This window comes from Theropithecus gelada, chromosome 4, assembly GCF_003255815.1.
Source record: "Theropithecus gelada isolate Dixy chromosome 4, Tgel_1.0, whole genome shotgun sequence".
NCBI lineage: Eukaryota > Metazoa > Chordata > Mammalia > Primates > Cercopithecidae > Theropithecus > Theropithecus gelada.
This window is the reverse complement of record NC_037671.1, coordinates 74,033,265-74,060,214: the sequence shown is the minus strand read 5'-3', so window position 1 is coordinate 74,060,214 and position 26,950 is coordinate 74,033,265. Positions and strand designations below refer to the sequence as shown.

The 26,950-nt window shown below is 36.6% G+C and overlaps 1 protein-coding gene across 4 annotated transcripts in view; it reads left to right on the top strand.

Annotated features, from left to right (window-relative positions):
• COL12A1 (collagen type XII alpha 1 chain) overlaps window positions 1–26,950 on the top strand; it is a 123,191-nt gene that overhangs the window by 14,186 nt on the left and 82,055 nt on the right. For 2 of the 4 annotated variants that reach the window (XM_025382190.1, XM_025382191.1), the window contains exons 6-14: window positions 1,506–1,769; window positions 1,940–2,104; window positions 2,782–2,955; window positions 7,160–7,450; window positions 7,665–8,267; window positions 10,112–10,384; window positions 13,402–13,674; window positions 16,803–17,075; window positions 26,070–26,342. The exons of the other annotated variants lie outside the window; for them this stretch is intronic. In XM_025382190.1, coding sequence (XP_025237975.1) covers window positions 1,506–1,769; window positions 1,940–2,104; window positions 2,782–2,955; window positions 7,160–7,450; window positions 7,665–8,267; window positions 10,112–10,384; window positions 13,402–13,674; window positions 16,803–17,075; window positions 26,070–26,342 — 2,589 coding nt within the window. The remainder of the gene's footprint in view (window positions 1–1,505; window positions 1,770–1,939; window positions 2,105–2,781; window positions 2,956–7,159; window positions 7,451–7,664; window positions 8,268–10,111; window positions 10,385–13,401; window positions 13,675–16,802; window positions 17,076–26,069; window positions 26,343–26,950) is intronic. 4 annotated transcript variants of the gene reach the window in all.

The following is a 26,950-nucleotide window of genomic DNA, read 5'->3' as shown; positions in this document are numbered from 1 at the left end:
AAGGCTGGAACATGAGAGAGATGCCCTCAGCTAGTGTTCAAAGCAATACAATTGTCATGAAAATACTTTTCTAAGTCTATGTGTATGTTATGCTCCTCTCTAGGTTATTTACATGGCCTTAGTTGAAAAGTTGTAACCTTTTTCAGAGTCTCTATAACACACCTCTTATAAATTGGTGCATTTGTAATCAGATGAAAGCAATTTTATTTAGTCTGGCTCTTGCAGTTATTAGCCTCCTTTTGTCTTATATTGCTTTGTCTGACTTATGGGGATAGATCCTTAAGGGGTTTCTTGGACTTCTAATTTTGTCACCTTCTAAAACTTGGATTTATGACCTAGAATGACAATAAAAAGATTATAAACATAAAGGTCTCTTTATCTGGAAATATTCCTTCCAGACCACTGTTTATCATTATTTCAGATGCTAATATTTTTAACAATTAGTACTGATTTTAAATTGAAGTATTATGCCAAGTATTGACTTTTTAATAGGCTTGAACTGACCTATTAAATAGTGTGCAAAACTTATTTAAGAATACAACTTGTATTTGGCTTGCAAAATTTTCCAGCACCCTCTCCTTCTCTTCCTAGCCAAATACTTCTTTTATTACCTACCAACTGACTGCAAGGACAAAGTCATCTTCAGAAAATTCACTTGGTATTGCATAACAAATACAGATTTTCATAAAACCAACTTGACCTCTACCATAGAAAGAAGGAAAGATAACATATTCAGTTATAAAAGCTGATCATTGTATTCTGATAATTTCAGAATACCACATGGATTTTTAACTTTTGAATAAAAATAATTGTTTACCCTCTTTGTTCACTAAAAGTAGGTTTTAATTGTCGAATTTAAATATATTGATAATTAGGACTAGATATTTTGGCTATTTTGCATAATTTTATGCTTGTTTTTACTTCTGTTAGGCTCCCTTAGCCCTCTAGACTAACCCTAATACAAACTTTAGATAATTATATTGAAAAGTGCAATAGAATATTAACAAATTAGGTCTTCAACTCAACTGCACTTCCTTGAATGGTGCAGCAATTATTTTGTATTTATTTGTTGATAAATACCAAGGAATAAAAACCCTTTGCTTGTATTTCTTTTGTGTGACTCCTAAATGTTTTATAAAATTTGGACTTGTAAAGAAGAGTGAGGGTATAGTTTATAAAAATGGATAGGTTCATAGCACGAATACTTGGACTTTATGCCCCTGGAGAGCAGGTTATAGATCTGTTTGTCTCTTTTTGTATAATGTCTTATATAGCAATTTAAAGACATCTAGTTCCATGAATTCATCTTGATAAAGGCATTGAAAATGCTTCTATGTGTTGTTAGTAAAACTGTATATTCATTTGTGCATGTGGGTGAAGAACAATCGGTGAATATGTTCTAATGAACAGAATGATTTAAGGAGCTGACATTCTTGCGATGTTAGCATGTATTGATGAGCTGATTTAATAAAGCATCATTTAAAAAGATATCAAATGTATTACAGAATGCTCTGTCAGTGCCTGGACTGATCTGATTTTCCTTGTGGATGGCTCTTGGAGTGTGGGAAGAAATAATTTCAAGTACATTTTAGACTTTATTGCTGCTCTTGTGTCTGCTTTTGATATTGGGGAAGAGAAGACAAGAGTTGGAGTTGTTCAGTACAGCTCTGATACCAGGACTGAATTTAACTTAAATCAGTACTACCAAAGGGATGAGCTTCTTGCTGCAATAAAAAAAATTCCATATAAAGGTGGCAACACAATGACAGGTATGTTCTACAGATTTCTTTAGTGTTAAAAATAAATGAAATGTCTGTTTCAGAAAGAAATGACGCATTGCCTATTACATATTAAATATTTTTGACATTATTCGCATAGTTTTTGACTTTGGAAAAATTGTGTAGTACAGAGTAAATGAACATGTTTCTTTTCCCTTTAGGGGATGCCATTGATTATTTAGTTAAAAATACTTTCACGGAATCTGCTGGGGCAAGAGTTGGCTTTCCTAAAGTGGCAATTATTATTACGGATGGAAAATCCCAGGATGAAGTGGAAATTCCAGCAAGAGAGCTTCGTAATGTTGGAGTTGAAGTTTTCTCCTTGGGTAGGTTAAGTTCAGTTAATTATTTCCATTTTACAACTCCTGCAGTATGCTTAATGTTTAGGAAGATTAAATATTGATTCCTTAAGGAAGGATGCTATTAGAAGTGTTTACTGCATTTTTATAGTGTAATATTAAAGACTTAAATTGTCTTTAAGTAAAAATTCTGCTTATCTATTTCCCTTATATAACTCCCTTAGCATATGTATTTAGGAAGGTGGTATTCACATTCTTTGCCAGCTCTCTACTTTTCAAAGAATGCTGGACCAATGATTCTAATAAAGATCCTCCTTGTATTATCATTAAGTGTTTTTTATGTGTTTCCTATATTATGTAATACTTGAAGAATTCAGAGGGCTCCAGCTTATTCAGGACTCTGGAAGAAAAAAGTATTATCTTTACAGATGGCAAAGACATATGATGGTATGGTTGGGATGAAAGCCCACTCTGTTTAACTAACCATTTGTTTTCCTCTTTGGCTGGCCACTCTATGTCAAATTACAAAATGTTTTTGTCATCTGCGCAGTTGCACATTCGTTATGAAGCAAAGCAATCTGGCTTATGACTTAATAATGATTTGAATATGTCTTCAGTTGTGGAAGACAGAGAAAACGAAGAACTCCTCCAAGTCAATTGGCACATTTCCCATTTCAATATGTCCTTATCCTTTTGTTTCAAAGGCATTAAAGCTGCAGATGCAAAAGAACTCAAACAAATTGCCTCCACACCTTCACTGAACCATGTTTTCAATGTGGCCAACTTTGATGCAATCGTGGATATTCAGAATGAGATCATCTCCCAGGTGTGCTCAGGTGTTGATGAACAACTTGGCGAATTGGTTAGTGGAGAAGAAGGTGAGTAGACTGTGTAGTATTCCTCAGGTGTTAGTCTTTTCCATTGTTTGAGTATTTATAGTTTTATAGTTATCTTAGAAGTAGACATACTTAAATATTTCTTCCAGTGATTCTCCAATTATGTATACTCCATTTGCATTGTTTTTTAGCAACTCAACTTGTTGATACCATTTGCATTGTTTTTCCTTCCAGTGGAACATTCAATAAAATGTATCATTGCAAAGTTCTTAAAATTTTTTTTGGGAGTGACAAGTTATGATTTACTCTTTTGTTTAAGACTCTTTTGTGTACGTTGAATGTCTGTCTGATTATGCTATTATGGTACTTGCTTTAATTATCTTGCACTCTGATTTAAACGTTGATGGGCTGGAAAGACATTTGCAACTTAAAATAATAAAAATGTTTCTGTTAACTGGCTAAGGACAAGGGTTTTCTATAATTATACTCTGTGTAATGTTTTGAAAGCTTTTAAGAATATTTCAAAGGTCAGTCAATGTGATCCTTCCATTAGAAAATTCTCTCATTTCTATTAGTTATTACTTCTAAATACATGGGAGAAAGAAGAGACATTTCAAAAGCATCCTTTTGAACATTAAAAATAACAACCTTAAGCCTTTATATTTTTCCATCATTGTTCTCCTCTCAGCCTGAGAATCATTAAGTGATTAAACATAAATTCTAAATAGCGACATCTTCAATCATACAAACTCTTTAATCTTCAATCTCAACATTTTGTCAAAATGTTCATTGGTCCTAATTCTGTCTCAGAACCTCTCATTACTTCATGGGCTCTCAATCTGTTCCTTTGTTTTACTGTCTAATGTCCATCCTTTTTGCTTTGTATTATTATAAAATCCATCTCATTCACCTCTACTTTTCTCTGATTATTTCTCTCTACTCAATCTTTTAAACAGTTTAATTCTTCCTGGGGTGCAGTTGCATGTATGCAAGGGTAGGCCAAACTTTTTTGCTGCCACTGTTGGAACTTTCCCTGTGTAGGAGGGGGCTGGGGCTGCATCACAGGTGCTCACATTTCTCTTTAGTGTCTTTTCTCTTCTGCTGGACTAACCTGAGGCTTCTCTTCTGCTAGACTAGCCTGTACTGCCTCTGTATCCCTCAGGTTTGGCCAAATTTCCATGTGGCATCTCTGTGGCTTCCCTCCTACTACTTTTTACGGAAACATAATTTTTAAATATATATATATATTTAAAATTATTTTCATTTTTTAAACTTTTAAGTTCAGGGGTACATGTACAGGTTTGTTACATAGATAAACTTGTTTCAGGGGGGTTTGTTGTACAGATCATTTCATTACCCAGGTATTAAGCCTAGTACCTATTAGTTATTTTTCCTGATACTTTCCCTCCTTCTACCTTCAACCCTCCAATAGGCCCCAATGTGTGTGTTGTTTCTCTCTATGTATCCATGTGTTCTCATCATTTAGCCCCCAGTTATAAGCAAGAACATGTGGTATTTGGTTTTCTGTTCCTGTGTTAGTTTGCTAAGGATAATGGCCTCTAGTTCTATCCATGTCCCTGCAAAGGACATGGTCTTATTCTTTTTCATAGCTGTATAGTATTCCATGGTATACATGTCCCACATTTTCCTTATCCAGTCTATCATTGATGGGGTTTTTGTTAATTCCAAGTCTTTGATATTGTGAATAGTGCTGCAGTGGATATACGCGTGCATGTATCTTTATAATAGGATGATTTATATTCCTTGGGTATATACCCAGTAATGGGATTGCTGGGTCAAATGGTGTTTCTGTTCTTAGTTCTTTGAGGAATTGTTGCACTGTCTTCCACAATGGTTGAACTAATTTACACTCCTACCAACAGTATATAGGCATTCCTTTTTCTCCAGTACCTCACCAGCATTTGTTATTTTTTGACTTTTTAATAGTAGCCATTCTGACTGGTGTGAGATGGTGTCTCATTGTGGTTTTGATTTGCGTTTCTCTAATAATCAGTGATGTTGAACTTTTTTTTGTATTATTGTTGACCACATGGATGTCTTCTTTTGAAAAGTGTCTGTTTATGTCCTTTGCCCACTTTTTAATGGGGCTGTGTGTTGTTTTCTTGTAAATTTGTTTATGTTCCTTATAGATGCTGGATATTAGACCTTTGTTGGATGCATAGTTTGCAAAAATTTTCTCCCATTTTGTATGTTGTCTGTTTACTCTGTTGGTAGTTTCTTTTGAGTTTCTTTTGCTGTGTAGAAACTCTTTAGTTTAATTAGATCCCATTTGTCAATTTTTGTTTTCGTTGCAATTGCTTTTGGCATCTTTGTCATGAAATCTATGTCCTGAATGGTATTGCCTAGTTGTTTTCCAGGATTTTGACAGTTTTGGGTCTTACATTTAAGTCTTTAGTCCATCTTGAGTTAATTTTTTTTATATGGTCTAAGGAAGGGGTCCAGATTCAATCTTCTGCATATGGCTAGCCAGTTATCTGGGCACAATTTATTGAATAGGGAGTCCTTTCCCCATTGCTTGTTTTTGTCAGGGTTGTTGAAGATCAGATGGTTGTAGGTGTTCAGTCTTACTTCTGGATTCTCTATTCTGTACCATTGGTCTAGATGTCTGTTTTTGTACCAGTACTATGCTGTTTTGGTTACCACAGCCCTGTAATATAGTTTGAAGTCAGATAGCGTGACACCTCCAGCTTTGTTCTTTCTGCTTAGGATTGCCTCAGATATTCGGATTCTTTTTTGTTCCATATGAAATTTAAAATACTTGTTTCTAGTTCTGTGAAGAATCTCAATGGTAGTTTATTAGGAATAGCGGTCAATCTATAGATTGCTTTTGGCAGTATGGCCATTTTAATGATATTGATTCTTTCTATTTATGAGCATGGAATGTTTTCCATTGTCATCTCTGATTTCTTTGAGCAGTGGTTTGTAGTTCCTCTTGTAGAGATCTTTCACCTAACTAGATGGCTGTATTCCTAGGTATTTTATTCTATTATTCACAACTCCCATTGTGAATGGGAGTTCGTTCCTGATTTGGCTCTCAACTTGACTGTTGTTGTGTATAGGAATGCTAGCAATTTTTGCACATTGATTTTATATCCTGAGACTTTGCTAAAGTTGTTTATCAACTTAATAAGCTTTTTGGCTGAGACTATGCAGTTTTCTAGAGGGATTATGTCATCTGCAAACAGGGGTAGTTTGACTTCCTTTCTTTATATTCGGATGCTTTTTATTTCTTTTTCTTGCTTGATTGCTCTGGCCAGAACATCCAATCCTATGTTGAACAGGAGTGTTGAGAGAGGGCAACCTCATCTTGTGCTAGTTTTCAAGAGAAATGCTTCCAGCTTTTGCCTGTTCAGTATAAACATCATTTTTGTGTGCTACATCTGATTTTTTTTTTGAGGAGGTGATGTGTAAATTTGGGCCTTTTTACACACACTTTTTGCAGGTTGATTTGTAAAAACTTAGAACTATATCTTCTGGGAAGTTGATTCCATTGACAAATCCAGAATTTTGATATCGTCTGAAATATCTTAAAATACTTTATATTAACAGTCAAATGCATGACTATGTTCTATGTTGAGTAAGGATCACCATTTTTTAGAGGATTGATATATGTGTGTCAATATGCATGTTATAAGTCATTGTTTCCCCTCTGTTTGGTGGCACTGTGAACATAGTTGAACTTTTTTTCTTACCCTGAAACTAGTGAAAATAAAATTGTTTAAAATTATAAGAACTTGTCATTTAAGAACTACTAAATGCTTTATCTTTCTTGGCATATTATAAAGTATCTTTTAAAGATTCCACTTTTATGATGTCATTAAGAGAGAAAAATTCCATAAAGAATTGAATGAAGCATTGATTTAACAAATATTTATCAAGTGCCTACTTTGGTACTTGAGAATGAAGACAATGAGTGAATACTAAAACCAGAATGGAAATCTTGGTTTCAGAGAAGAATTAGGCCTGAGGTGTCCCAACATTAACTTCTTCCAAATACTTTCTTATTCCATTAACTTCTCAGCAATTTGACTAAAAGCCAAGTGTCGAGCCACTTTTGGTTTGATAGGGACATGTGAAATTGGAGACTGAGGAGGGTATTGGGCAACTCTTTTCAATGTATTCAGGATTAATTTGAATAAGGAGATTTGAAGGTCCAAACCTAAAGACCAAATTAATAAGGTTACATTTCACTGTTATTAATCACTGTCTGCTTGTAACTTTTTAGTTGTTGAGCCTCCTTCAAATTTGATTGCCGTGGAAGTCTCTTCAAAATACGTTAAGCTAAGTTGGAATCCATCTGCTAGTCCAGTGACTGGCTACAAAGTCATCCTCACACCAATGACAGCAGGAAGCCGACAGCACGCTCTGAGTGTGGGGCCTCAGACAACCACGCTCAGCGTTCGTGACCTCTCAGCAGACACAGAATACCAGATCAGTGTTTCTGCCATGAAGGGAATGACATCCAGTGAACCCATCTCAATAATGGAGAAGACTCAGCCAATGAAAGTACAAGTGGGTGAGTTAATGTGTGCATCATGTGTTTGGAATATGTGAAGGTCTGTTTGACAGAATGCCTTACTTGTTAGGACTTAGTTTTGAATGAAATATTTGCAGTAGTTTTTTTTTTTTTTTTTTTTTTTTTAAGAAGCATGCTTACTAAGCAAGCTAGATATGTATATTTTAATGATGAATATGTATTGAAGTTTAATGTACTTTTTTTCTCTTTACAGAATGCTCACGTGGTGTGGATATAAAAGCTGATATTGTGTTTTTGGTTGATGGCTCCTATAGCATTGGGATTGCAAACTTTGTTAAAGTTAGAGCCTTTTTGGAAGTTCTTGTAAAAAGTTTTGAAATTTCACCAAATAGGGTCCAGATTAGTCTTGTCCAATACAGCCGGGATCCTCATACTGAGTTCACTTTGAAAAAATTCACCAAAGTGGAAGATATAATTGAAGCAATAAACACCTTCCCTTACAGAGGAGGATCTACAAATACTGGCAAAGCAATGACTTATGTCAGAGAGAAAATATTTGTGCCTAGCAAGGGATCAAGAAGCAATGTGCCAAAGGTCATGATTCTTATCACGGATGGGAAATCATCAGATGCTTTCAGAGATCCTGCGATAAAACTAAGGAATTCAGATGTTGAAATCTTCGCAGTTGGTGTGAAAGATGCTGTTCGCTCAGAATTAGAAGCTATTGCCTCTCCTCCCGCAGAGACCCATGTGTTCACAGTGGAAGATTTTGATGCTTTTCAGAGGATATCTTTTGAACTCACACAGTCTATCTGCCTTAGAATTGAGCAAGAATTGGCAGCTATAAAGAAGAAAGGTTAGTAGACTTTGAGAGTAAAAGTTATTTCTTCATGAACAAAGCATTTTGGTTTCTAAAATTGTGAATTATGTGCTTCTTCAATTCTTTTTATAGACAAGAAAAAGTAACTTTTCTACGTTATTGAAAACTATTGAACTTAGTTTACTTAGCTCTGAGATATGACTTTCTCCTGGGTATGGTTCATATTTTGGTTGGTGAAAAAGCTGTTTACTCATAAGAGTCATGAGATGTTTCTGTTCCTAGATCCTCAAGCAGGTTTAGGAACAAGTTTTATCATATGTATGTGTCATTTAGAATCCAAGTCCCAAGTATGGGGTGTTCACTATGTGCTGGATACTGAGCTGGGTCCTTCAACTCAAAGGTGATGAGAATATAGTCCTGCACCTTTGGATTCTTTTTATGCATTTCTTGGATCATTTTGGGCATCGTTTGTCACATCTGGAATTTTCTTCATTTGCCTGATCTACTTTTCGATGTTTAATTAAAAGTCCCATCCCTTGAGTTTAATGTCCTTTTCAGGGACGTGGATGAAGCTGGAAACTATCATTCTCAGCAAACTAACACAAGAACAGAAAACCGAACACTGCATGTTCTCACTCATATGTGGGAGTTGAACAATGAGAACACATGGACACAGGGGTGGGGGCATCACACACCGGGACCTGTTGGGAGGGCTGGGGGAGGGATGGCATTAGAAGAAATACCTAATGTAGATGACCAGTTGATGGGTGCAGCAAACCACCATGGCACGTTTATACCTATGTAACAAACCTGCATGTTCTGCACATGTACCCCAGAACTCAAAGTATAATAATAATAAAAAAGTCCCATCCTTTTCATGAAGCCTTCCTCACTGTAACTGTCTTAGCACTATCATGCTATCACTTTCATCAGTTGGCTTTCCTATGTACTGCTTTTTTTTTTTTTTTTTTTTTTTGAGACAGGGTCTCACTCTGTCATCCAGGCTGGAGTGCAGTGGTGCAACCTATGCTCGTTGCAATATCTGCCTCCCCAGTTCAAGCAATTCTTGCACCTCAGCCTCCCCAGTAGCTGGAACTACAGGAGTATGCCACCAAGCCTAGCTAATTTTTCTATTTTTTTTTTTTTTTTTTGGTAAAGACGGGGTTTCATCATGTTGGCCAATCTGGTCTTGAACTCCTGACCTCAGGTGATCCACCCACCTCATTCTCCCAAAGTGCTAAGATTATAGGCATTAGCCCCCACGACCTTCCTGCTTTTTTTTTTTTTTTTTATGGTTGTTAATAATGTTGCATTGTCTCGTTTCTCCATTTTGATTGTGTGCCCCCTAAGGATATACTGTATGTGTTAAATATTGTCTCTTTCTATGATTTGGTTTAATAACTGCTTAGTTTAATAAACATTTTGTTGTTGGGAAAAATTCCTTAATTTTTACTTTGAAATATTTGTCTGAAAACCACCAAAGGTTAATATCCAAGTACCAGGGATGAATGGGAAAATGTGGATGGTTCATTTTTCGTCTGCTATGGTTTAAATATTCCAGTTGTGGGCAAGGCCATTCTATTGCTACTGCTTTAAGAATCTCAAAATTCACATTCAAATTTCATCACTCATTTAAATAGCAGAAGTTAGTATTATGGATAGTCAAGGTGAATAATCAAGATCTCTTGTTGGGTTGTAAGTTGGGGGATGGGCTTTCTCTCAATGGTCAAATGTAGATGAGGTACTCAGTACAGTGGTCTCAATGAGCACCATTCTCCCAAATTAATATAACCCATTTTATAAACATTTAAATATTGGTTACGGTTTTGTTTTATAGATTCAAACATTTTTAACTTTTTTTTTTTTTTTTTTTTAAATAGCTTACGTCCCTCCAAAGGATCTTAGTTTTTCAGAAGTGACTTCTTATGGTTTCAAAACCAACTGGTCTCCAGCTGGAGAAAATGTTTTTTCATATCACATCACCTACAAGGAAGCGACTGGGGATGACGAGGTCACTGTGGTGGAGCCAGCATCGAGCACCAGTGTTGTTCTCAGCAACCTGAAGCCAGAGACCCTGTATTTGGTCAATGTGACTGCGGAGTATGAGGATGGCTTCAGCATTCCCTTAGCTGGAGAGGAGACCACCGAAGAAGGTGTGATGGGGGTTTCTGCCACTGTTTTTCAAAAATGAATAATTTATTGCAGTACAAAGTTAATAACCATCTGCTTTATAGTTCAGAATTGCCAATGCCTTTGTAAGATTTGGCATCTTTTAAAGACAGCTTTTCATAAATCTTTTTAGAAAGAGAAAAATAACTTTTAAGTAAAAAACCTTAGAATTCTTTTGATGAATTTGAAGTTAAGAGACCTAGAGAACTATTGATAATTATGGAATTAACTTTTGAAATACTGCTTATCCATCATTTTTGGTCCCACATTTCAGGAATGTCATGTCTTAAATCTTTCTGAAATTGTTTACTGTACTTATGGAGTTATGGCAAATATATATATATACACACACACACGTATATATGTTGGTAGTAAGTATATTATCAATTAATTATATTCTTTTAAAAAGTTGTACTAAAGTATACATAACGTATTTACCATTTTAACCATTTTTTGAATGCACATTTTAGTGGCATTAAGTACATTCACCTTGTTGTGCTACCATCGCCACCATCCATCTTTAGAACTTGTGAAACTGAAATTCTGTACTCATTAAGGAATAATTCCCCATTCCCTCCTTCCCTCTACTCCTGGAAACCACCATTCTATTTTCTGTCTCTAGGAATTAGAGACAGAATTCCTTCTGATTAACTACCTTACTTGAGAGGACTCTTTCAGTACTTGTCTTGTGCCTGGATTATTTCACACCGTAAATGTCCTCAAGGTTGATCCATGTTGTAGCGTGTGTCAGAATGCCCTCTCTACTTATGATTGAATAATATTCCACTGTATGTATGCACCACATATCTTTTAAGATGGGGTTCTTACTATGTTACCCAGGTTGGCCTCATAATCCTAGGCTCAAATGATCCTCTTGCCTCAGCCTCCTGAGTAGCTGGGACTACAGGCATATGCCATGGCGCCCTGCTTCACATTTTGTTTATCTCCCTTCATCAGTGGACATTTGGGCTGCATCTACTTTTTGTGAATATTGCTGCTATGAACATGGTGTGCAAATTTTGCCAAATGTTTTAAGCAGTATTTGTTTACATATGTACTCCTTACTGGATGGAGTTGAATATATTTGGACACACTTTGTTACGTTTGACATTTAAGGGCACCAATTTAAGTTGGTTAGCGGCAGACTAAGGCAAGGCAATTATTCTTTAACATTAGCATAGCAAAGTATCACAATAGATGTCAATTGTTGTTTCCTCTTTTGACTGGGAATAGGAGGTAAAGACCCTGGGAGAATAGTGTGAGGAATTTAAGATAGTTATAAAGAAGTATTTGCTGACAGGGATGGTACATATTGGCATACTATACTGATAAAAGCTAGAGAATCTTTTTTCTCTGAAACCTTTTTTCAGATAAGATTGCTATTTTTCTTTTTTTTTTCATGGTTTATGTATATTTCTTCCTGAAGGCCACCACATAAACTAAATGGCCTAAGAAGTCCTTTCATCTTATGACTTTTGTGGTCATATAAGCGAGAAGGCCATACTCAGATATTTCTGACTTTCTGATGCTTTTCCTGTAATGCCCACACTGCTACTCAATGACCCTGACCCTTTCTCTTCAGCATTTTGGGAGGGGAATGGGAAATCTGTCTCAAGAGAGGACTTGTCTCGGGTTTTTGAGTAGAAGTCACTCCATTCATACACACTCTAGTTTTTGGTCATTGGGCTACTACAGTGGAGTTGGGTAATGTCTTTTCAGTTATATTGTCTGTAATGGAATCTGGGATTTAAATTTTTTTTAGTTGATAAGAAAGTTTCCAATGTAATACTTTCATTAAGCTAACAATTATAGAGCTTCTGCTTGTGTCAGATGCTCTGCTAAATGTTTTCCATAGATTATCTCATTTAACCACTTAAATAATCCTATAAATAGTCATGTTTTGCTGCTAGGATAATCTATGGCTCAGAATTACATATCTATTAAGCTTCAGAGCTAGGATTCCAACCCATCAGTCTATCTGCTGATTTGTTCTGACTTGTTTAATCTTTTTCCTTCCAATACAAAATGAATCATGGGTGTAAGTTGGCCAAGTACCATTTCTTTCCTTCCTGGAGAGATATACTTCCTTCCTTTCTCTTCTAGAGAGATATACTTCCTTCCTTTCTTTCTCCCTGGAGTGATCTATTGATGTGTTGAATATTTAAGTAAACTTCTAAATGTCTGTGTGATACATGCCACAATGTATCACATTCTCAGTGGAATGTGATACTTCTCAGTCCACCCCAGTGGACTGAGAAGAAAAAGACCTTTAGTTCATCTTTCCTGAATATATTGTCTATAGAGACAGTTGGCCCCACTGAGCAAGAGGGTCATTTAAACATGTATACTGAACACAAAACCAAATGATGTTCTCATTTGGGCTTAATGAAAAATGCATTTAAAATTATGAGTCTGTGGGTGTTACCCATAGTGCACCTTAGCTTCAAGATGTAGATCTAATTCTCTGCTTGTTCCATCCTGTGTATGGTCCAATTATTCTCCAAGTCAAGTGACTATACAGATAAAAAGTTAGTGTGGGACTAACTGGATAAGACAATTTGGTTGGGTGGGTAGACATGGTAGAGCCGGGTGTTAGGTATTATTTTCCTAGTTTCGTGAGAAAATGTAGTAAGAGTGAAAGTCTTGGCTGCTTATATTCAAAGAAATGAATTGTTTTTATTCTTGAAGTTTATAGCAGTATAAATTTAGCATTTGATAGAATATTTATTATTTTAAAAGTTTACTATTACATACATCTTTATGTAATTAAAAAATTAACAGTACTTAGTTTCTTTCTGGATATTGTAGAATTCATATTTGCTATTTCAGAATTTAGTTAATCTCTGGCTAAATGAATGCAGAAACCAGGATGTTTGCAAATAAATTGCTCATGGATTTCTTTAGAGAAATGGTATAATTTAGTAATAAAAAAGTAATTTTTGTATTTTTCATATAAAGTCAATTTATGTTTTAACATCTGTTTTTCTTTTTTTTATTTCAGTAAAAGGAGCACCTCGAAACCTAAAGGTGACAGATGAGACTACCGATAGTTTTAAAATTACTTGGACTCAAGCTCCAGGGAGAGTTTTAAGATATCGAATTATATATAGACCAGTTGCTGGTGGAGAAAGCAGAGAAGTTACCACCCCACCCAATCAGAGGAGGAGAACGCTGGAGAACTTGATTCCAGACACTAAATATGAAGTAACTGTAATTCCTGAATATTTCTCGGGACCTGGTTCTCCATTAACTGGAAACGCAGCCACTGAAGAAGGTAGAGGAAATATGCTTATCATATGGTGACAACCAAACTCTTAGACTAGAGGGGAAAATTGAGACAACTATCCAGATAAAAAACTCATGAGACACTTTGTTTCAATTATTTGAGTATGTTAGACCATAGTCCTTTTAGACTTAAGTTTAATTTTTTTTTTTACTTAATCATGACATTATTTACTTGTGTTGATTAATTTAGTTAATTAATTTATTAATTTTTTGGAGACAGAGTCTCCCTCTGTCATCCAAGCTGGAGTGCAGTGGCTCGGCTCACTGCAACCTCCGCCTCCCGGGTTCAAGCGATTCTCCTGACTCAGCCTCCCAAGTAGCTGGGATTACAGGCGCGTGCAACTACACCCAGCTAATTTTTGTATTTTTAGTAGAAACAGGGTTTCACCATGTTGGCCAGGCTGGTCTGAGACTCCTGACCTCAGGGGATCTGCCTGCCTTGGCCTCCTGGTGTGTTGGGATTACAGGCATGAGCCACCATGCACGTCAATAGAATTTAAATGCTAGGATATAGTCTCAATATTCTTTTAAAAATAATATTATTAAATGTTTCAATGTGAATTGAAGGGTGGCTAAGAATTAAAAATCAAACTTCTATGCACCATTGAAATAGATTGTATTTTACTTCTTAAGAAAGATTTTTAAACATTAACTTGTTTTTCTTTAGATGGGATGATTAGGATCCCAGGATATATTCTGATGTTTGTTTGTTGAAATTATTAATGTTTAATATGTGATTTCATTGGGGGCAAAATGAGACATTCATAATTTTTTATTTTATTTCCTAGCTCTAATGTTTTTAAAATAGCAATAATAATGCTAAGAACACATTAGCAATAATGAAAAGTTACTGAGTACCTGTCTGGTGCCAGGTTCTGTACAAAGGGCTTTTCATATATTTTGTTTAATCCCTACATAGTGTTTATGTTATTATTATCATCTCAGCTTTATAAGAGAATTAAGGCTGAGGAAATTAAATAATAAATCAAGACCACACAGCTAATAAATGGTGAATCTGAGTTTATGGATTTTACTGCCCTACTGCAGACATTTACAAGGAGTATCCATTATAGCTTGGTCTGCATCACCCTTCTCTGTCTCACTGCCTTCCCTCTCACTGCATCACTCTACCCACTCCTACTGCATTCCTCTCCCTCCTCCCCCACTGCATCACGCTCCCACCGCCCACTGCACTCCCTCCCACTGCATCACTCTCCCTCCTTCCACTGCATCACTCTCCCATCTGCCACTGCTTCACTCTCCCACCTCTCACAGCATCCCTTTCCCTCCTCCCACTGCATCACTCTCCCTCCTCCCACTGTATCACTCTCCCTCTTCCCCCACTGCATCACGCTCCCACTGCCCACTGCCTTCCCTCTCACTGTATCACTCTCCCTCTTCCCACTGCAATACTCTCCCACCTCCCACTGAATCACTCTCCCTCCTTCCACTGCATTCCTCTTCCTCCTCCCACTGCATTTCTCTCCCCCCACTGCATCACTCCCCCTCCTCTCCTACTGCATCATGCTCCCACCACCCACTGCTGTCCCTCCCCCTGCATCTCTCTACCTACTCCCACAGCATCCCTCTCCCTCCATCCCACTGCATCTCTTTCCCTCCTCCCACTGCATCTCTCTCCCTCCTCCCACTGCATCCCTCTTACTCCCTCTCACTGCATCTCTCTCCCTCCATCCCACTGCATCTCTTCTCCTACTGCATCCCTCTCCCTCCTCCCACTGCATCTCTCCCCCTCCTCCCACTGCATCTCTCTCCCTCCTGTCACTGCATCTCTTTCCCTCCCTCCCACTGCATCTCTCTCCCTCCTCCCATGGCATCCCTCTCCCTCCTCCCATTGCATCTCTCACCCTCCCTCCCACTGCATCCCTCTCCCTCCTCGCACTGCATCTCTCTCCCTCCCTCCCACTGCATCCCTCTCCCTCCTCGCACTGCATCCCTCTCCCTCATCCCACTGCATCCCTCTCCCTCCTCACACTGCATCCCTCTCCCTCCCTCCCACTGAATCCCTCTCCCTCCTCCCACTGCATCCCTCTCCCTCCTCCCACTGCATCTCTCTCCCCCCCACTGAATCTTTCTCCCTCCCTCCCACTTCATCACTCTCCCTCCTCCCACAGCATCCCTCTCCCTCCTCCCTTTGCATCTCTCTCCCTCCGTCCCACTGCATCTCTCTCCCTCCTCCCACTGCATCTCTTTCCCTCCTTTCACTGCTTCACTCTCCTCTCTTCCCCCTGCAACCTAGCTCAATAGTCTGTTCTGCTACAGAGGCTTTGTCTTTTACCTGCTTTCTTCCTCCTGTCTTCCATTGGTGAAGTGTGACTACTTCATTGTTTTTCTCTCTTGCTGAGAGTCTAGGGCTCTTTGTGCTGGGCACCATAATGCGACCCAATACCTCTTCATCTTTCTATTTTCTGGAGTAAAACTGGCTGGCTTTTATATGCTCAGTGGAGAGTGACATAGGACTCGGTTCCTTAGGAACCTTCAAAGAGGACATGACCAATCTACAAGGAAAGTCATGAAATAGCAAACATCACAGCTACAAAAAGATGGGGTGGTCCCTGGGGATTTGTACCCAAGGCTGGGTCTCACTGAGCTGTTTTTTTTCTCTTACTTTTTTTCCCTCTAGGGACAGCATTATGTTTATAATTTATCATTTTTATTATATCAGAATTAGTTCCTGGGTGTTACCTTTAGATGTTCATAGCATTACACTGATTAACTGTTTTTACTGAAGATTTCTTAAAGGAATTAAAGTCTGCATTGTAATACTAATCAACATGTATACATTTTATAATGCTTTCTTCCACTTTTAAGGAAATACAGGGAAACTATCTTATAGGAAATATTCTAACATGAAATATTTTACTTGGAAGATTTTAACCTTTGTAAAAACAGAAAAGGGACTGGATATCTTTCCCCTTGTTTCTACTAACATATAGGGTCTGATTTAGCTTTGTTGGCTAGTAAACAGTAAAAATTGTCATAGTCTCACCCAGGGTATAAATTTGTTGTAGTGCACATGCGTATGTAAAGTAACGAAATGTTTTTCAAGTCATTTTATTAAATAATGGGTTTTGATGATGTTGTCATTTTTTAATGAAGTTAGAGGGAATCCAAGAGACTTAAGAGTTTCTGACCCTACGACGTCTACTATGAAATTATCTTGGAGTGGGGCACCAGGAAAAGTGAAACAGTATCTCATCACATATACCCCAGTGGCAGGGGGTGAAACTCAAGAGGTCACTGTGAGGGGAGATACAACCAATACGGTGCTGCGGGGATTGAAGGAAGGGACACAATACGCCTTATCTGTGACAGCCTTGTATGCGTCTGGGGCTGGAGATGCCCTCTTTGGTGAAGGAACAACACTTGAAGGTAATTACCATCATATTTTCTGAAAATCTAGGAACTTGTTTGTGGTGCTGCCTCTAGGAAGCTTAAAATGTTTTCAGAGAATGAATCTAGAAGTGTGCAATCCTTTCTCTTAAAAATAATGTATATTGAAAAATAAATAACCATAAAGCTGTCTGTTATTCAGAGATGTAGAATGTAAGCAGCTGAAAAAATTAAACTTGATTAAGAAGTGCCTTGGGGAGCTGGATGCATAATAAGGCCAAAGAAATGTGTTTATAATTCCATGGGTTGGTTGAAAGGAGAATAGGTGTATGACATTCAGAGGGGGAAGGGACCTTGGGAAACATCTATGTAAAAAGGTTTGGATTGCCCAAGTTTATGCAGCTAGTTCTATCTTTCTGGTCCAGATAGGAACCATTTTCTGACTTCCATTCAAGTGCTCTTTTCATTCACCATGCATAAAAGCTCAAGAAATATAAGAACTCAAGTTTCTATTTGTTTTCTACGTAATTTCTGAAATTCCGTTCTGTATTAAATGTTCAAAGTGATTGTGATAAAGTGCTTAGTAAGAAACATCAGCAATACTGGAGCGGTTTCCTTGGCTCTTTAGAGTTAATTGTCAGAGACCTTTACATTTTTTAGGATCTTTTGAGATATAATCACAGCTCAGGTTTAACTTAACACAGCTACTACATGAATACTGTAAGGGAGAGAAAATACACATCTAATTAAACCGCAATGAGAATGGATTGTAATGCTAAAAATCCCATGATGTTGACTCAGTCCTGTAGTTGGGGGCCTACATGGACTATCAGCAATAGCTTTCCTTCTCTTTATCATTATATTTTATATGGCTTATTTTAAATGATTATAGGAAGAAAAGGAATCTGAAGTATCTTCTAATATGAAATCACAGTGACTAAGCAAAATATCCATCAAAGCTGTTGGATCCAGGAGTTTGGAAGGTTGTAGATATTGTAATTAGTGAGACAGGACATACAATAGGCAGTTCTTAGAAACTTCAAGACTTAAGAATGAAAAACAAATAATTTAAAAATACTAATCAAAATAGTAGTGATCAGCCAGGCATGGTGACTCACGCCTGTAATCCCAGGACTTTGGGAGACCGAGGCGGGTGGATCACCTGAGGTCAGGAGTTTGAAACCAGCCTGGCCAACATGGTAAAACCCTGTCTCTACTAAATACAAAAATCAGCTGTGCATGGTGGCGCATGCCTGTAATCCCAGCCACTTGGGAAGCTGAGGCAGGAGAATGGCTTGAACTCGAGAGTAGGAGGTTGCAGTGAGCTGAGATTGTACCATTGCACTCCAGGCTGGGCAACAAGAATGAAACTCCATCTCAAAAAAAAAAAAATAATAATAATAATAATAATAATAATGATAGTGATCAAGAGTTAAATTTCCATAGTCCATGAAATCTGTTTCTAGAAAAAGATTTAAATGAAAGATTAGGTACCAGTGTGTAAATTACTTACAACTAGAAGAGACCTGGTTGTACTACTTAGCTGTGTGACCTGGAGTAAACCTTTAACCCCTCTGGGCCTTAGTTTATTCATCTATAAAGAAGGGATGATTATCTTCCTTCTTTCCTCCCAGAGTTATTGTTGAGATCAAACAGGAGAATGTAAGTGAAACTCATTGGAAACTGTGAAATACTATATGTCTACAAAATTCATCAAGAGGACATAGCTTATTAACTTTAGATCTGATATCTAAAAGCGTCTTGGTATACTCAGGGTTGGAGGGGTTGGATTGGTTCCAAGACCCCTGCATATACCAATATCCGCTGCATATACCAAAGTCCTCTCATACTCAAGTCCTGTAGTCGGGCCTAGGGAACCTGTATATATGAAAAGTCGGCCTCTGCATATAGATGGGTTTTGCATCCTGTGAATACTGTATTTTTTGTCTGCATTTGCTTGAAATAAATCTGCATGTAAGTGGACCCTCACAGTGCAAACCTATGTTGTCAACTGTATAGCTTTAGTATTTCAAATATAATCGGTGACACAAAAGTTTTGGAAAAAATAGTAGAAACAGAAATTGCCTTAAATACACAGACATAATCCAAACAACAAAAGCATGTGATCTTTACAATCTGGGGCAACATCCAGAATTTTGGAGAAATTTGTCCTTTTCTTTGGACCTTTTGAAGTTCTGTTTCTCCATATGCTTTCCACGAGCTTTTAGCATAGGTTGCTCATAAGATATTTTTGGAGGACAAACTTTCACTCTTTATTTTTTACAGGGTAGATATAGATTGCATTTATGAACATTTCTTCTTTAAAAGGCGTATCTTGGAAATAATTTAATAGTTTTTCTTCTGGTTGTGCCTTTTAACCTTCTCGTATTCATTTGTGCTTTCTTGCTTAAAATATATGTATATATATTTATGCTCAGTAAAAATCTTCCCAATTCTAAAAATTAAGGCATTTTTTGCCAAGAATAATATTTAAAAATTGCATTTAACAAAATGTACTTTTTAATTTTACAGGAAGCACATTCTACTAGGCTGTGATTTTTGTAAGCCAGATGTATAATTTGTTTATAATATTATATCTCTTCACAAGTGGTATCGAAAATCTATCAACTTGTACGCATGTGCGAGTGTACACACACGCGCGTGTCTTTGATCAGAAACAATCTCTAAGGGAAATACATAGATAGTAAAATAAACTTTAAAAGCTATTGTTTTCTATTTCCTGAGAAGAAGGAAAGCTAGATAATTTGTCAGCTTGCTTAAAAAATACAGTTAATTCCTAACTAAATTGTAATAATTTACAACGGACATTTTGTTCATTTATGCTAAAGCGCTTTACTGCAGTGAAGGATTAACAAAAGGGCCTCCAGCCTGATTTTGTTAACATATTTATCCCATTGCATTATGTGTGGTAAACTTGACAAATATGTGAAAGCATAGTTGTGACTAAATGAAAATAGTAGAAGATTTTTGCCCCTGGTTATTCCATTTCATTTTATTGTATTAACTCAGCCAAATCCACATACCATATACAGGAATAGGATATGATGGTAAATGCAGGGAGTGGAAAGCCCAGAAACAGAGCCAGGCAACTGCTTTTGAGGGCTGCTGTTTTTCTAATCTGTTTTTCTCTTGGGAGAGGAGGTGGTAAGAGCAGAACTTGAAGGAATGTTTCCTTTATCCAGGGGCATGGTGTCAGCCGGCAAGAGCATTCTGTAGGTTGGACATCTTATAGATTACTTCAAATGCGTTATGACTCTCAATTCAAAAGGAAAGAAAGTTGTTGTTGTTTTGTATTTAAAAAAATATGTAGTGTGGTCTACAACCATCCCTAACTTGAATCTGTTTCCTACTACTTTTTTTGAAATGCAGCCAATGATCAGAAAATTCCCCTGTTGCTGGAAGAGAGATTTATTAGCATTGGCGTTGGGGAAGTTCATGGTTGGCTGTAGTACTGTAGGCAATAGAGTCACAAAGGCAGAGTTTATTACTATTTCAGATCCAAACTTCAGAGGAATGTGAGCACACATCATTAGGTTTGATTTACATTGTTTTTTCCCCCCGTTGTTGTTGTTGTTAGAGCAGTTAGACAATATAATTACAAAAACACTACTGTATATGTAATCGCACTTCAAGTCTTGAAAGAACCTTTAATTGCCGCTGTTAGTGCTTGGAGGAAAATCTGTTTTTATAAATCTCTCAATAAATAATGCCCATTTTAATTCAGAGATTTACCACAAATGAATGAGAATTTCAGTTTGATAATAATATGTTTTCTTGTTAAATTTTTGAGTGTTTTTTTTTTGGCTACGGAAAATATGACTTTTTAGAATTTCCTTTGTTTCAGTTGCTGTAGCAACCTGCCAACCTCCTAGATATGAATGTCTAGGATCAAACCAAGTGTATTCAGTTGACATTTTGTTACAATGAGGTTTTTAGCACATCTCAGGAATTCTGCATGATGTTGAGTAACATGAGGCCCTTAAAGATGGACTAAACAAGGCCTCTGTGTTTTCACTGATTTACTGCTGTCTCATAATTTGAAAAATCATACATTCTGGGTATAATAACGCTGACGTTGCCAGGGAACTTTAGCACAGTCAGCAAACAGTAATTTCTATTTCCTTTTCCTGTGAATTAATTGCTTGTCAGATAAAAATTGAAATCAATGTGGAGAGGTAATAATTATGGAAGAAACACTTTTTTGCTCAAGCCAACTTTGAAGTTGAATGGTGATTTAATTGCTAAGATGTTTTTAAAAACTGTGTATAGCTTAAAGTAGCTGAGTTAACTTATCAATAGTGAACTTTGTCCTTTGGAATGGTGGCTCTGATTCATTGGTTGTAAATCAAATGTATTTCCACATGAACATTATCCAGAAGCAGATCTTCTGTATGCTGTGGAAAGTTGGATGACTTTTGAGCTGAGCTCTAACGGAAAAGACAAATTGATTTAGAAGAGAGTTTACATTACATTTTCAATTTAACTTCTATTTTTGAAAGTGGTATATGAAACTTAATGAAAGCTGGCTGGAACAATCTATAAGATGAAATACAGTTTTATTTCATGATGATTAATTTTTCATGTATCATTGGCTAATTTGTGTTATAATTGTATTTGAATTGGATGATAATTTGCTTTTCAGAAAGAAAATGGAAAAGGGGTAAGGAAACATAGGAAAGTTACTTAAATGAGGCATTATTTCTTTGGCTTGGTATGTGGAAAAAAGCAGTGTAGGAATCAACTCCTTCAGGATGTTCAGATCATAAGAAGTAGACCTGTCTGAATGACTTACCACAGCAGCAGCACAGAGACACATGCAAGCACACACTAGAAAAATGACTTTTGAATAGATGTAACTAAGCTTTATAATAAGGACAGAAATGCTGAGTAGCCAAATTTCAAAACCTGATAGAGTTTTATACCTTTAAACTTATGACATTTATACCTATACTGGTACTATGCTAGGAAGAATAAAGTGTAAGGGAAACTGTCAAGATAGAATCAAAGGAATGGGAATAAAGGAATATCATCATTGTAGATGATGACTTGTTTGAAATGATTGCCAGAATTTCTATTACCAGAGAAAAAATTAATAGAGAGAGCACAGGCATATATCCAGAACAGAAGAGAGCAAGTAGTATGAGACTAAATATTATTCAAAAAAAACCCTAAACAAATCCCAGCACCATAACACACATATTTGTAAACCCTGGGGCACAGAAGAAAGAGGAGGACCTCAGAAGGGAGGGAGCCTCTGCTAGAGCAAAAGTAGATCTAGGTTCAGGGAAAGGTAGTGACTACATGGCAAAACGTCTACTAGGGTTGCTTTCTGTTCACTGCCACTGTTTCTATGCTTTCTCCTTTTGAGGAGCAGTAACCTCTCCCAGAGATGGCCTACAGACTAGTCTTCTCACATCTTTACTTCTCACTCTCTCTTTCCTATTCCCTCTTAGGTACTCTAAAAAGGGACTCTTGCCTAAACCCAATATAACCAAACTAAACCAAAACAAGTCAGATAATTTCTTCCTGTAGTTACTGATGTCTGGAGCTCCTTAGATTCAGGACAAAAATGACAATGTATTGAACCAAGTAAATGCCTTGCTAGGTAACACTTAGAACTTCATTCATGTGAAAATGTGCTCAGCTCTTCAACAAGAGGCCATTTCCTGTTTCAGAGCCATTTCCTGTGTGTTCAGAGCCATTTCCTTTTGAGAGAAGATGGAGGGGAGAAGAGAGCAGTGAATATCCCACATGTGTCCATGGAGATGTGATAAAAAGCTTAAATCATCTCCTCTGTTCTCTGAGGGTCAGCCTTGAGATTATTTTTCCACCTAAAGCAGTGATTTTCTGTACATGGCAATATAACCACACAAAATACAAACCACCCAGCAGTCCTACAGAGCATCATGTGTGTAATGATTTTGACCAGTTTACTTTCACCATACCTGTCTTTATTTTGAAGGAGCACTGCTTCTATGTGAAAGCAGATTTGAGGTTCCTTCCCACACTGACCCAGCACACCTCCCTAATAAATGCTTCTCTAGACCTCAGAGAGGAGAAGTAGAAAGAAGAGCAAAAAGGGGGAAAGAATAAAGAATTGTAGAGGTTTTGGAATCACAGGGCAGATTTAAAAGATGTTTAGAAAGCACCAGTACTTAGGTGCATCCCCAAGTATTCCAATCTAATTGATTTGGGTAGGGTCCAGCCTTTGGTTTTTCAGGCAATTCTGTTTATCGCTTCAAGTCCAGTCCAGTTATTTTGCTGCTGTGGGCCCCAAGGCCCCAGGAGGTGACATAGGCTGTTGATGACCTGCTCAGATGGTTGCACACCTGGCCCCAAGACAAGTTCGGCCACTTGCCAGTTTCCATCCTGCCAACTGTACCACAGGGCGCAATCCACTTGCTTCATTTTTTGGTAATATAATGTTTGGCCAAACCAAGATCTCATGTTTTAAAAATTCAAGGGCTATACATTTACTTGTCATGAGTACAACTTATTTTCAAAATTCCTGGTTGTAACGTAACAGATAGAATAGTCAGCCCTCCTCCCTAAAAAAAATTATCAATGTGTTTGGGGAGCAGTATAGATTTAATATTTAGGAATATTCTTATCAAACTGACTGATTGACATGTACGAAGCCCATATGAAGCAGCTTATCTTCTCAATTGTGGTGTCTGGATTGAACTATCTTTCTCCTTTCTTTGGAGTCTATGTTGCTGTGTCACTAACATGGAATGTTGTAGTGACAGTGCCTGCCTTTATATACCACAGAGAGAAACTACAATTTTTAGTGAGTTTTTTCTGAGACTGAGAACTTACTCAGTGTTCACTCAAAATAGTGTTGTCATGCCATTAATTAGAGCTTATAAATATTCTTTAGTTGATTTTTAATTTGCATCTTAAAAATTGCTGTTGTAGATTATTTTTAGAATATTGATAAACCTTGGGAAAGGTCTTCATTGCATTTTACTAATATTTTGTTCTAGCTTTATAGTCTTGAGAGTGTTAAAATAGTTGATTAAAATCCATAGGGAGACAAGTCTTGTGATCTTAGATCCTTTTGTTTTAAGCCCAGAAATATCTTTATGAATGTATTTTTGCTTCAACCACAATTCTCTTCCTATTATTTTTCTCACAGTGAAATCATTGGCCTGTGTTTATGAGATTGATGTCTGTTGTCATGGAAATAAACGATGTCACAAATTTAGCGCTGTAGAAAGAAAAATAGGTTGAGAAGCAAAACCTTTGGGAAAAATAAAAGTTGAAATTGTTTTAAAATCACCCCAGTGTTAATTGGAAAGATAATTCCCAAATTCTAGTTAACCTTATTTGTCTGATACTTTTTTGAAACGTCATTAATGCAGCTCATTTAAATGCAAAATTGCTTTCAAACAAGGTCATTTCACAATAGCTGTTCCTGACTACAATTGAGGAAATTTAGAAGAAAAGGCACATATTGAAAATGGTGTATATCAAGCAAACAAAAAACGTGCTGTACATTTAAAACTTATAGACTAGTTGTTGGGATATTGATTATCAAAACAGATAAAAAACAAAACAAAGAAACCCACAACCAAACCAAATAAAACAAACAGTTTAAAATTGTACTTTTATATTCCAAGTAGAGAAAAAATAAAGGTGTATGACCATTTACATAGTAAAGACACCTAAAGAAGACTTTCAAATGGGAATTAGCCTCAAGAGCTGAGGGAAAAAATTCAATGTGCTCTTAAAAATAAGTATTCTTTGTTGCAGTGAAATATGTAACTAATTTCCTTCCAGGGATGAGATGTGCTGTCAGCAGTTAAAGTTATTTTTAATGGAGTTAGAATTTTCCATTTGGGCTTGGGGTCTGGCAGGCTGCCCGGCTTCTGTTTCATTTATTTTTTCCCCTCTAAATCCAAGCATATATGATATGATTTTGTCCACCTAGATTTCTTTTTCATTCATTGTTACCTTTACTTTTTGTGTTGAAATTTAATTGTTAAATTATGACTACTTTTAAGATATTCATTTTTACTCTTTAAGTAAAATAATAGTTTTTAAAATTCTTTTAAGAGCAATATATATCATTTGCATGAACATACAACAATTACTGGTAAGATGTATGCTGGGAAGCAGAGAGTTTTGTATTTATGTCATACTGTGGCATAAAGCCTAGTAAAGGTAGCCAATATAAAGCAACCTGTATATTTATCTTACATCTAAAATGTGGAGAGTGAGGGTTTTATTGAAAGATATCTGTGCCTCCTATTAAGTTGAGGTTTCCATATTTTTCCACTTGGGTTGTATGTTTTTTGAATGAAAGAACCAAAATTTAGTAGCAGACATTTTTGATCAGCTAGAACAAGTGGTATGTTTTATTTTGGTGACTAATCACTTTTAAGTTTTCCAGAAGAATTGGTTGTTTTTAGTTTTGTTAGGGTTAAGCTATATTGAAAGTTTGCACTGCTACTTTTTAAACTTCATGAGCAAATACAAGTTTCACCAAGAAAGAGTTGTTGGAATTAAGTTTTGTAAGTGATATGAGATTGCTGCAGTTGTTGTAAATCATGCATTGAAAATGAGTTTATTTAAATTAGATCAGAGAGAAAAAGATCATGGTAACAAAATAAAGATCTTTGTGAACAATGGGCCATGCCACAAGGCCAACTAAAATGTGATAAAATTCTGGGACTTAGATACAGTTTTTTTCCCTTGGAATTTTTTTTTTAAAGACAAATACTTCCTCAAATTTGGATGTCAAACTTGTCCTGAAGGATAAGATTATCTAAGTAGGCATATGGGGGCAAGGCTAAGAGGTAGAAATCAAATATAATTCTAAAGTTTTATTGCATCAATCTATTCCACTGACAGAATAGGATGGACAACTCAGAAAGAAGAAATGGGCAATTTTAGACAAACTGAGTTTGAGTCCAGCAAGTCAGAATCTCTACCAGGATCAATGAATATTAATACGTAAATAACTACTAGACATTTTTAAAAAAGATTCCCTTTTAATTTCTGTTCTAGAACGTGGTTCTCCTCGAGATTTAGTTACTAAAGACATCACTGACACATCAATTGGGGCTTATTGGACATCTGCTCCAGGAATGGTTCGCGGTTACAGGGTCTCATGGAAATCACTTTACGATGATGTTGACACTGGAGAGAAAAATCTTCCTGAAGATGCAATCCATACTATGATAGAAAATCTGCAGCCAGAGACCAAATACAGAATTTCAATATTTGCCACTTACAGCAGTGGAGAAGGAGAACCTTTGACTGGAGATGCCACAACTGAATGTAGGTAACATTATGGGTGTGTTTGGGTGTGTGTTGGTGCTACCCAATAGTTATCAGCTCAAGTGACAATGCAGTTTAATCACTTGATTTTTTTTTCTTTACATGATAAATGAAGTCTGAGGAATTAGGATCTTTAAAGAATTTGGCTTTAATTCCGAGTAGGTATCTAAAAATATATCAAATTTGGAAATATCAAATCTCTTTCCACTACCTATATTTGTCTTTTTTCTTGGTACAATGATTGACTAAGTAGAATACCCAACTACTAAAAAGACCAGAAGCTATGAATTGAAGAGAATTCAGCCACATTTGTAAAGCTGCATGATCTTTGTCAAGAACTTAACCTTCTTTGTGCCTCAGTTTCCTAATCTGTAGAATGCAGATAATAAATCTTGTCTCTTAGAGTTGTGAGGATTGTATAAAATAACAGTATACAAAGCAGTCAGCATAGTACCTAGCCACTTAGAGATGATTGATAAATGATGGGTGGCTATTGTAACCATGATTATCATACAACCAAGACTTAACTTAGTTCTCTTTCTTCTCTCTCTTTCTTTCTTTCTTTCTTTCTTTCTTTCTTTCTTTCTTTCTTTCTTTCTTTCTTTCTT